The 12161-nt window shown below is 40.0% G+C and overlaps 1 protein-coding gene across 2 annotated transcripts in view; it reads left to right on the top strand.

Moving 5' to 3' along the window:
* glsb (glutaminase b) overlaps nucleotides 1-12161 on the top strand; it is a 129713-nt gene that overhangs the window by 94175 nt on the left and 23377 nt on the right. The window contains exon 15 of one of the 2 annotated variants that reach the window (XM_080198814.1): nucleotides 4848-10560. The exons of the other annotated variant lie outside the window; for it this stretch is intronic. Within the exon in view, the coding sequence (XP_080054940.1) occupies nucleotides 4848-4976 (129 nt within the window). The 3' untranslated portion in view covers nucleotides 4977-10560. Of the gene's footprint in view, nucleotides 1-4847; nucleotides 10561-12161 lie in introns of those variants that run through there. 2 annotated transcript variants of the gene reach the window in all.

Here is a 12161-nt window from a genome sequence, read left to right as displayed (position 1 = left end):
ATTTTTTGTTTTGTAGACACAGTACTTATATGACTAGTGCAGTTCAGTTTTTGGTCAGTGGTAACCCATTGATAGTGGAGGATTCAACAATGGTAATGCCATTGAATGACAAGGGCAATGGCTAGATTCTTTCTTGTTGGAGATGGTCATGCTTTGCACTTGTTGGTGCAAATGTTACTTGTCAGCCCAAGTCTGGATTTATTAAGGTCTTGGTGCATTTAGACTTGCACTGCTTCAGCATCTCAGGAGTTGGAAATGGTGCTGAATATTGTGCAATGATCAGTGAACATCCCTACTTTTGACGTTATAATGGAGGGAAGGTTATTGCTGGAATAACTGAAGATGTTTGGGCCTAGGACACTACTCTAAGTAACTGCTGCAGTGATGTCATGGGCCTGAGATAATTGACCTTCAACAACCCAACAATCTTTCTTCGCGTTAGGTATAAAAAAGGATAGTAAGAGTTTTTATAAATATATAAAGAGGAGGAGGCTGGCTAGAGTGAATATTGGACCCTTAGAGGGTGAGGGGGGGGATTTAGTGGTGGGGGATGAGGAAATGGCTGAGGCCTTAAATAAGTTTTTTGCCTCGGTCTTCACGAAGGAGGATGCGAATAGTTTGTCAGGTATTAAAGATAGAAGGATGGTAGGAGTTGAGGGCCTGAATGTGATTACTGTCACTAGAGAGGTAGTGCTTGATCGACTAGCAGGACTGATGGTGGACAAGTCCCCAGGACCAGATGGAATGCATCCCAGGGTTCTGAAGGAAATGGCAGAGGTGGTAGTAGATGCCTTAGTGATTATTTTTCAAACCTCACTGGATTCCGGGGAAGTGCCGGAAGATTGGAAAACAGCTAATGTTAACGCCGCTGTTTAAAAAGGGTAGCAGGCAAAAGGCAGTTAATTATAGGCCGGTTAGTTTGACGTCTGTTGTGGGAAAAATGCTTGAATTCGTCATCAAAGAAGAAATAGCGAGGCACCTTGAGAAGAATTGTTTGATAGAGCAGATGCAGCACGGATTCGTTAAGGGGAAGTCATGTCTGACGGATTTATTGGAATTCTATGAGGATGTGACTAGTGCAGTAGACAGAGGGGAACCGGTGGATGTGGTGTTTCTCAATTTTCAGAAGGCTTTTGATAAGGTGCCGCACAAAAGGTTGCTTCAGAAGGTTAGGGGGCATGGAGTTGGGGGTAAGGTGTTAGCGTGGATAGAGGATTGGTTGTCTAATAGGAGGCAGAGAGTTGGTATCAATGGGTGCTATTCTGATTGGCGGTTGGTGACTAGTGGAGTGCTGCAGGGATCGGTGCTGGGGCCTCAACTACTTACCATTTATATAGATGATCTGGAGGAGGGGGCTGAGTGTAGGGTGTCGAAATTTGCTAATGACACAAAGTGGAAAAGCAAATTGTGTGGAGGGTGTGGAAAGTCTGCAGAGGGATCTAGATAGGCTGAGCGAGTGGGCGAGGACCTGGCAGATGGAGTACAATGTTAGCAAGTGTGAGGTTATCCACTTTGGCAGGAATAATAGTAGGAGGGATTACTATTTAAAGGGCGAAAAGCTGCAGCATGCTACGGTGCAAAGGGACCTGGGGGTCCTTGTGCATGAGTCGCAAAAACCCAGTCTTCAGGTGCAGCAGGTGATCAGGAAGGCAAATGGGATGCTGGCCTTTATAGCGAGGGGGATAGAATATAAAAGCAGGGACATCTTGCTGCAACTGTACAGGGCACTGGTGAGGCCGCAGCTGGAGTACTATGTGCAGTTTTGGTCGCCGCACTTGCGCAAGGATATTTTGGCCTTGGAGGGAGTGCAGAGGAGGTTCACTAGGCTAATTTGAGTTTGTTTACTTGGTTCAACCCGAAAGACTGATACCGGAGAGGAGGGGGTTGAACTGTGAAGAGAGGCTGAATAGATTGGGTTTGTACTCGTTGGAGTTTAGAAGGATGGGGGGGATCTTATAGAGACGTATAAGATAATGAAGGGGATGGATAGGGTAGAGGTAGAGAGATGCTTCCTGCTCAGAAAGGACAGCAGGACTTGAGGGCACAGCCTCAAGATAAGGAGGAGGGGGGTGCAGTTTAGAACAGAGTTGAGGAGGAACTTTTTCACTCAAAGAGTGGTGAATCTCTGGAATTCTCTGCCTGTTGAAGTGGTGGAGGCTACCTCGCTAAATATATTTAAGACATGGGTAGATAGGTTTTTGGTAGGCAAGGGAACTAAGGGTTATGGGGAGAAAGCGGGAAAGCAGAATTGATCCACTTCAGATCAGCCATGATCTTATTGAATGGCGGGGCAGGCTCGAAGGGCTAGATGGCCTACTCCTGCTCCTATTTATGTTCTTATGACTCTAACCAGCAGAGAATTTTAATCTGATTTCCATTGACTCCAGTTTTGCTTGGGCTTCTTGATGCCACACTTGGTCAAATGTTGCCTTGATGTCTTCCCTCTTTTTTTTCGACCAAGACTGCAATGACATCAGGAACTGAATGACCCTGGTAGAACCCAGTGAGCAGGTTATCATTATGTAAGTGTCACTTGAGAGCACTGTAGGTGACCCCTTCCATCACTTCTAAGATCATCAAGAGTTTACTGATGGGGTGGTACTTGGCCAGGATGGATTTGTCCTGCTTTTTTTATACTGGACATTTCTGGCAGCTTTCTAAATTGCTTGGTAGATGCAAGTGTTGTCACAGTACTGGAACAGCTTAGCAATGAGCGTAGGAAGTTCTGGAGCACATGTCTTCCGTATTATTGAAATGCAATATGCCTGTATGATTAACTGCACTTGACCTTATTGTGTAAATGGTTTGCTATGGATTTACATATCTGATCACCTATTGCACCAATATGAAAAGGAATAGTTCTCTTTAAGTTGGTGTTAAACCACGTAATCAAGATTGCTTTGAGATATTCCGCATCAGACAATTTCTTAACATGCTCATTAAGTGTTACTTACTGCAGGCCACTAATGGAAAATGCTCCCTTCCCATCAATTGCATCTTTTGATTAAGGAATGTCCTTTTACTCTCAATAGTCCCCACATAGCTGGTACCTATTCTAATCACTGCAGTATTCACTAATCTGTACAAGAGCAAAATACCATTCCTGTTAGAAATCAAAAAATAAAAACAAAATGCTAGAAATGCATGTGGCCGGCAGCATTTACGGAGAAACAGGGTTAATGTTTCAGTTCAGTGACTTTTCTGAGGGTCAGATTGTGCCGAAAGGTCATCAGCCTGAAATGATAACTTTGTTTCTCCAGGCAGATAATGCTAGATCTTCTGTGTATTCACTAACATAATTCAGTTTTCACTCTTGTGTCTTTCCTTCATGGTGCTTCCTGAGCACTGCCTAGCTACATTCTATTCATTTATTTCAGATGTTTCTGTGCATCTGATCAGAAATGTTGAGACAGCTTTCTACTTATGAATTTGCAGTGTGATTCAAGCCACGCTTGCTAGTCATTGGCCAGTTGCTGTTGTGGATTGGTGATGCAAAGTTTTTGGCATGTAGTTGGATATACACCACACTTACCATTTGTAAGTTGTTTTAACTCTTTTTAATAATTTCCATACTCTGAAATGTGTTGCACTGGAAAAATTATCTGGTCCACTTCACACAATGGCTTTGTTAATTAATCTTCCTTTACCCTTGATATAGTTAAATTAAAACTAAACCACTGTACTACTTGCAGTTTCATGATCTGTTGACTTGCACTTGATTTGTTTTATGTTCTGTGATATGAATCGATGATAAACTACATTCATTGTTACAGTGGATAGGAGTTTTTCTATGCTTCTGTATAGCTTTGTTACAGTCTTCTACAGAGTTTTCTGTTTCTTCCAGTCTGCCAGTTTCATTTTCCATTTTGTGTTGATTCTAAATTGCTCATAAAGAAGTCAGTGGTTTTGTTCTAAAACCCTCTGGTTAGTGTTTGTTCTTATCAGCCTTCCATGGAGCCCTGTACAATTAAATAAGAACAGGTTAGCAAGCAATATCTGAATACAGCAGTAGTACCTAAATAAAGGCTAAAAATAAAACGAAAGGATATGGATTTTCTGAGGATTTGCAAATGCTTTGTGTAGACCATTCATTGGAACTGGAAATAAAAAAGAGGCAGAGGGAAGAGGGAATGCTGACTCTTGACACAAGAGACTTGCATTGTGTGTATGTAATACTGAGCAGAAGGAATGGGAGATGTTATTTTATAATGCTAAGATCAATTAACTGCTGGAGTTTATTTTTGAAAAGTGAAAATTGAAAGGCTTTTGACTATTCAACTTTTTCTCCCTAAGGTTTCATTTACAACACTATATATTGTGCTAGTACGTTTTGCTCTGCATTTAGAAGCCATAAAGAGACAGTGTAAGCATGATCTAATGGTGTCAGGTCACCTCATTTTACTGCAAGACCTACCGTATCTACTGCTTGGCAATGCTACTCAAATAAATTGGCAGCCAGATTCTCTTTCAAAGTAGACAAATCAGTTATATAAACAAAGTGGATCAGAATTAACTTCTTATTCAACAGTCTGTATAATTACTCGTGGCTGTATTTGTCACAATACTTATTGTGTTAAATGTGCTTAGCATTTTTCAGGACAGTTGAGCAAAGATGTTTTTGCAAGTGTTATGGTTTCATAGAATGGCAGGTTTAGCTCAAACATAGTATGAAGTTCTTGATTTGGGAACCTAAGCATGTTATTAGAAGAAAAAAAAATTATTTGGATCGGTCCTGTAGCATTTACATGAGAGGGTGAGGAAATTTATGAAGTTTTAGTGGAATAATTAGTTTATAACAATCAGTCTTAAAATCAAGATCTAATTATTCATGTTGCTTAAAATACCAGCCTTCCTTCGGATCAATGGATTATGAAAATCTACAGAAAGAACTTGCACTTAATGGGACTCTGTGGAAAAAAATATCACCTGACCAAAATGAGGAGGACTCTTCTACTACCATAGTGTATAGAGTGTAAGGTTTTTGGTATAAAAAGCTAAAGCAGTTGGATTTCATTCATGATCTCGCTCATCTGGATGATCTTTAGTTCAGAACTAATTTGAAACATTTGTACACAAGTTTTTAAACTGTTAGCACTTTGGGCTTATTTTTATTTGTTTCTGTTGTTGCTTGTTTAATGTAATACAATAATTGCTTCAGCAACCATGAACATTGTTAATGCATCAATCCCTAGCAGTTTCTTGTGTGAAAGTCCTTCCTTTGATGCTGTAACACACCATTCTCCTGCACCTTTTTTGCTTATTTGCCTAGTGAGTGGGACTGCTCTGGTTAAACCAGTTGAAGCCAGCGAAGCCCCTTGTAATGACTTCCATTGCACCTGTGCAGCATTATCTCTGGCGTCCCACAACAATCCTTTTAAGGCCACCTTCTATTTCTCATTTATCTACTGCCATTTGATGATGTCATCTGAAGGCATGACCATCAAAAGCAGAGCAAATTAAATTTTATTAATTATCATCAGTATACTCCCACTCATCAGCAGTGATGGAAGGTTTTGTCGACAGTACAATCAAGTGACACATTCTCAACAATAACCTGCTCGTTAATGCTCAGGTTGGATTCCACCGGGGTTATTTGACAGCAGAGTCCAGCCTTGGTCCAATTATATGGGGGGTGGAAATTGAACTTGGTGCTATGAATGTGATTGCCTTTGATGGCAAGGTAGTGTTTGACCAAGGTGCAAGGTAACCAAGCAAAATTGAAGTTAGTGTAAATTGAGGAAAGGTCACCCCTGGTTGGAGTCTTAATCAGCAGAAAGGAAGATGTTTGTGGTTGTTGAAGACCAATCATCCCAGCCCCTGGACATCGCTGCAACAGTTCCTCAGGATGGTGTCCTTGGCCCAACCATCTTTAGCTACTGCATCCTAAGGCCAGAAGTGGGGATATGTGTTGATAACTGCAATGTTCAGTACCATTAGAACTACAGACCCTGAAGCAGGCCAAACCTGCTTTTGGAAAGACTTGGACAACATTCAGGCTTGTGCTGATAAGTGCCAAATAACATTCATGCCATACATTTCCAACAAGAAAGAATCTCGCCTTCACCCTATGACGCTTGACAATATTATCATTACTGAATGTCACAGCAACATCCTTTGGGCCAGAAACTGAACTACGCTAGCTATGTAAATACTGTGGCTACAAGAGCATATCTGGAAATTTTGTGGTGAGTAACTCAACACCTGACTCCCCAAATCCTGTCCTCACACATTTGGAATCACATGTGGCACACATTTGGAATCCTCTCCACTTGTCTGGATGAAACATTTGAGAAGCTTGACACCATCCAGGATAAAACATCTTGCTGGATTGACATTCCTACTTTAAAAATAAATTCAGTCCCTTGCCACTAGTGCACAATCTATAAGATGTACTGCAGCAACTCACCCAAGAATTTTTCAAAAGCACAGTCTGACCCCATGACCTCTCCAACATAAAAAGACATGAGAACCTGTATTTTCCCCGCCAAACCACAAGTCATCCTGACTTGAAACTATATTGCTGATCTTTCACTGCTGGGCCAAAATCCAGGAGCTTTTGTGAATAGTGCTGTGGGTGTGCCTACCAGATGGACTGTGGCAATCCTAGAAGATGGGCAACAAATATTGCCCTTACAGGCAAAGTTCACATCTCTGCAATGAATCAAAAAATGGCTGAATTACTTGTCCAAAATCCATCCTTAGATGAGTCTCAGTAGAACATTGGAATAAGCGAAGCCATTGTCTGCAGCCCTCCTTCACAAGCTCTGCTTCCTGGCCACTGATTCCATCTGCCGCACTGACTGTTGCTGTGCACTAAACCATATATTTCAAACTCTGGTGCCCTTTTTGACCCTATACTTAGCTCCTGTATCCTCCACCATTGTAGTGTGAATGCTCTAGCTATAGCTTAGCTGGTGTTGGAATTCTACTTTCATTATCTCCAGAATTGACTATTTCAGTGATCTCTTGACTGATCTCCCAACTCCATCCCTTCATAAACTGGAGCAAATTCAAAACTTTCAGTTGCCATATTCTAGCCTGTACCATCCCGCTTGCTCATCACCCCTGTGTGTTCTGACCTATAATGACTTAGTCCACCAACATCTGGACTTCTAAAATTCTCGTCCTTGTGTTAAAATTTTTGTGTCTCCCTATTTCTGTAATCTCTGCCAACTCTCCCAAGCATTTTCCATTCCTTCAGCACTGCACTTTTGTGCACCCTCTCCCACTCCCTTTGTCCCATCATATATCACCATGCGTTCTGCCACCTAGGCTTTAATTCCAGCAACTTCCCTCCCAATACTGCCTATCCGTCTCACTCATGCTCTTGCAATCTTCTTAAAACCTACTTCTCGACCAAGGATTTGGTTGCTTTTTGTAATATCTTCTGCATTGGTTCACTGTCATTTTCTTGTCTGTGCTGCTTGAGATCTTTGCTGTGTTAAAGATGCTATGTAAATCCAAGGTGTTGATGTTGACCATTGAGCTGTTGGAACAGAAATGATGTGTTGAAAAGGAAATGCAAAAATAACCCAAGGAGCGCATACACAATTATCTTGCCCTCCTGAAGATTTATTTTGCTTTAGAAGTTTTTAAGTGGATTCTTCTTCAGTTGCCCCTCCTTTCCTTGTCTAACGTAATGGTGGATGTTGCCAGTAGCTGGTGCCTTCAAGTAGCTGAAAAGAGGGTATTTCTTAGGTTAGGATTTATGGCTGTTCTAACCTGAGTGTATCAAATGAAAAGACTGAAATAAGATTGAATCCCAGAATAAGCAGCATTCTCTGACCATATATGGGGACTGCGTTCAGGATATTACATTCAGGAGAACGCAAGCTGCATTGCAGATAGGGCATTATGTCATTGTTTAAAGGATTCTTGTTGAATTGGAGCAGTATGGTGGCCCACTGGTTAGCACTGCTGCCTCAAGGCCAGGGACCCGGTTTGATTCCTGGCTTGGATCACTACCTGTGTGGAGTCTGCATGTTCTCCCTATGTCTACATGGGTTTCCTCCAGGTGCTCCAGTTTCCTCCCACAGTCCAAAGGTGTGCAGGATAGGTGGATTGGCCATGCTAAGTTGTTCATTAGTACCTGGGGGACTAGTTAAAGTGGCTGCATGATGTTGTGGAGTTGGGGCCTGGGAGGGATTGTGATCAGTGCTGACTCAATGAGCCGAATGACCTCCTTATGCCCTGTAAGATTCTATAATTTAAGGATAAACCTAAGTTTTAATGCATAACAGTTGGAAAGCTTACATTAGTGGGCCTATTCTGTGTGAGCTATACTAGTGTATGGTGTGGAAAATGTGCCAGATATGATGGAAATGGGATAATACTGAAAATGGACCTGGCTTAACATTGGCTGGAGTTGTATTTACAAGCAATAAATGAAAAGCCAATCCAAGGTGAAAGTAAGAAATGATGGTTGAAATAATGATGCAAACAAATGTATCTTGTTACTTGGTATGCTATTAGACCAATCAAGAAGCATTTGGTGAATGAGGATTTTATACTGATACCTGTCCTGCTGTAACTTGTCTTGCTTTTGAGTTTTAGCTTCCGTAGTTGGCGTATAAATAAGTAAATTAGTTGTATTTTGTTATGCAGACGTTGATGTTTGCTTTAGACATGTATTACACCATGTTGACAACTTTAATCGATTATGTACGTATATATGAGCTCTAGGAGAGCAGCAAATAAATATATTTCCATTTTAGCGGATTTTCTATTTCTGGAAAATTTATAGTTGGTAATTAATATTTCAGTGACCTTTTTTCACATTGCGGCATTGTGTAGAATTAGTCTGGAATTCTATAGCTATTCTCTGCTACCCACTTTACTAATTATAATGCTAAATCTATATATGAATATGATGTGAGCTTTCTTGTTTTTTTTTGTTGAAGATGGGCAGCTTGAATGAGCAACTTTGCTGGTATACTGGCAATGAACTGCTAATGCTTTACGTATGGCTAATCTGGTTTGAAGTGGATAAATCTGAAATATAGATAGCTGTGCTCCATTAAAATGGGAAAACAGGATTGAAGGGTTGAATGACTTGCTCCTGTTTTTATGCTCCTAGTTGTTGTTTCTCTGGCTGGTTTGAGTTATATTGGTAGATTCTTCTAGCCTTAAGTGGAAACGTGTCTACAAAAAATGTGTAAGTAAAGTTGGTATTTGTTCAGTGTAAAGCAATGTAGATTTTGGGTCACTTGTCAGATGGAAAATTCATTAGTACTTTGCATTTTGGTCAGTGCTTGGATTGAAATTGAGGTAGTTTTGACAAAGCAGTATTATGGGCAATGTTCTCACTTTATTGATTAAGCCTAAACTAGCCCTACACAGCCTCCAAGTTCAAAATCCCAAATTGTATTTTTCCAATTTTCTCATGTTAATAAAACCTAGTATAAAAAGTTATGAATGTAATCATTGTTTAGGCATTGAGCTCCATTATGGACAGGGTAGAAAATTAAGAATTACTTGATTTGTTTTATAATGAGAAACTGGATTAGGTAGATTTAATATATTTTCGTTTTGGTTACTATTGTTTCCAGCATTGAAAGCGTTGGTATAAAGAACAATATTTACTATTGACAATATAATCTGATTTTAGTGTACCTATAACTGTGTAACCTTCTTTCACATTTTGACCAAATGCTTATTAAATATACATTAAAGCTGTAAATTGTAAGTAAGTATCTCCGTGAACTTTGGTTTCCAAATGTATGTTGGTTGGTCTAGGAAATCCCATATTAATCCATTCAAAGAAAGAAGAGGGAAGTAGAATACAGCCCATCAAAATCAGAATGCACTTGCACTGTCCAGCAAGTTCTATGTCATTGGAAGGCAGTGTTCCTTCAAGGTATTAGATGAGTTTGATTTAAATAAATAGCAGGTCAATTTTCTTCTCCACAGGATTTGTATAGTACAATAAATAGATGTGTGCATAGGTTGCACCTTTTATGTAATACAAGGCTAAAGTCCCAATTATGCTAAAAGTTTATTATCCATTTCATTCCAGTTTAAACCTTACACAGGTGCCTGAAAAACATTGGGATCATATTATTTTGTATTAATATTGTTAGTGTAAATACTTGCAGTGCAACATTCAGTATTTGTCCTGTTACATGGAAGGCACTTACATCATTCTAGAAGGACACCAGTATTCTAGTATTTTCCAATACATTTGTAACATCAGCAACTTGAGCTGCTGCCATTGTGTTGTGGAGCAGATGAGGTAATATTTACTATCTTCCTAGTTCTGGGTTGGTCAATATAAACAGGCTGCCTTAAGACTTAATTTGTTGATCAAAGGATCATCTGAAACATCCATCGAAAAAAGTAGTTGCAGAATATATGAATGTACCTAGGATGTAATATTTTAAATGCTATAAATCTTTGTACATAGTGTTTGCGTTTTAATGTTTTTGTTTCTTATATAAATTGCACTTCCAGTATCTTGTTTGCATTTTTCTGCTTCATTGCATGTATTTTGTTTCTCAGCAGTGACCAATATTTAGTTTACATTTGTTTCTGTAACTATTTACATTTTTTGTATTTAATAAAACTATTAAATCTCATGTTGTGTTTATTTTGCTATCAAGATGACCAAATTTGTCAATTTTGGGTAAAAAGAGATGTCTGTGGAATTGTTTTTAACATAGTAAAACATCCCCAGGCTCGTATGAGATGAAAATAGATACTGTTTGATGAATGAGTTGGGATGGAATTGATGAATAATATCAGTGATGTGTGGAAGCTTTTGAAAGAGATGGGATGGGTAAGTAGTTGGGGAAGGACAATGTTAGTGTGGAACCATAATAACCCAGGTGTCATCAGAGGTAGAATAAACAAAGTGGAATAATAAAGGATGCCTAAAGTGGATTTGCGTGAGTAGGGGGAAGGAAACTGGAGTAGGACCATTCCCTGACTTTGGAAACCTGAGCCTGTCATTTTTCCTGTTCTTCCCTTTTCTCTCTCCACTTACCCCTCCCCCTAACCACCTTTTTGTCTGCCGGTGACATGATGGGGCAGGATTTGGGTTTTCTAACTCCTGGGGCAGTATTGGAGAAGTGTAAGTGCTGAAGTGGGCTGGTTAGAAGGCAAAAGGCCTGCTTTGGTTCTGTGGGGCATCAGTCCAGATCTCAAGCATTGTCCTTGTGCCCTCGAACCTTCATCCTCCACTAACTCTCTATCTCCTGACCTCCCCACCTGTTCCCATGTCCCCTCTCCTGTTTTCCATGCCTGTCTCCATTGTCACTCACCCAGTATCCACTGTGTAAAATCCTCTAGAACCATGTGATAGCAATGACTATTGAAAGGGACATGAAATAATTGCACCGCTAACAATCTAATGGAGCTGTCACTCAAACATACAATCATTTGTACTGAAAAAAAACTAGACTCAAAAAAAAAATTACAAGCCCTAAAGTGATCATTCATACATAAATATAGGCATCTATTCAATAACTGCATCAAAACCAGATTCTTTTAACTGCTTAAAATTGTCAAATTCAATAGGACACAACCCTTGCTGAAATAAGTGGTTTTAACTTTTGAAATTCATCCAAGTGCTCGATGGGCTCAGCTATCAAAACAATGGAGTCTATTGAAACTGGGAAAGTAGATGGTTTGGTAAGTTATACCAGGTATCCTATCAATCAAAGTGATGCAGGTGGCTCTTTTCTCTAAATCAAAGCTGCAGGCTAATACTTTACAAATGTAAAATCCCGTGGATGTTAAATCACTTCAGGTTATGGCATAATGAAGTTTCCATGCACTGCTTTCTTCAGTTTCAAATGCATATTTGCACTTTTCCCGTAAAGTACTCTAATACATCTGAACACTTAAATAATGTTGATGGTCAGCTTACCTTTTCTAACAAAGCCGTATGATCAATCACTGTGGTAAAACACACACAACAACTTGCAATACAGCATCTGATAAGACGTGAAATTGTCCAAATGTTTAACACTTAGCTGTCAAGGTGCTCCTGTCGCTTCAGCAGGCTCTCTTTCCCCCCCACGGTTCCCAAATGCTCAAACAAGGTGGGTTTTCAGAAACCTTCCAAAACCCACCTACCCTGGGACTCATTAAAAATGATTATCCTTAGACTATTGATGGCAATCCCAGTGTCAGGCTATACGTTCAGAGTCATGATTTGAACC

The sequence above is a fragment of the Carcharhinus amblyrhynchos genome, chromosome 11 (assembly GCF_965287045.1).
Source record: "Carcharhinus amblyrhynchos chromosome 11, sCarAmb.v2.hapA, whole genome shotgun sequence".
NCBI classification, from domain to species: Eukaryota; Metazoa; Chordata; class Chondrichthyes; order Carcharhiniformes; family Carcharhinidae; genus Carcharhinus; species Carcharhinus amblyrhynchos.
This window is presented reverse-complemented; position numbering and strand designations above follow the sequence as displayed.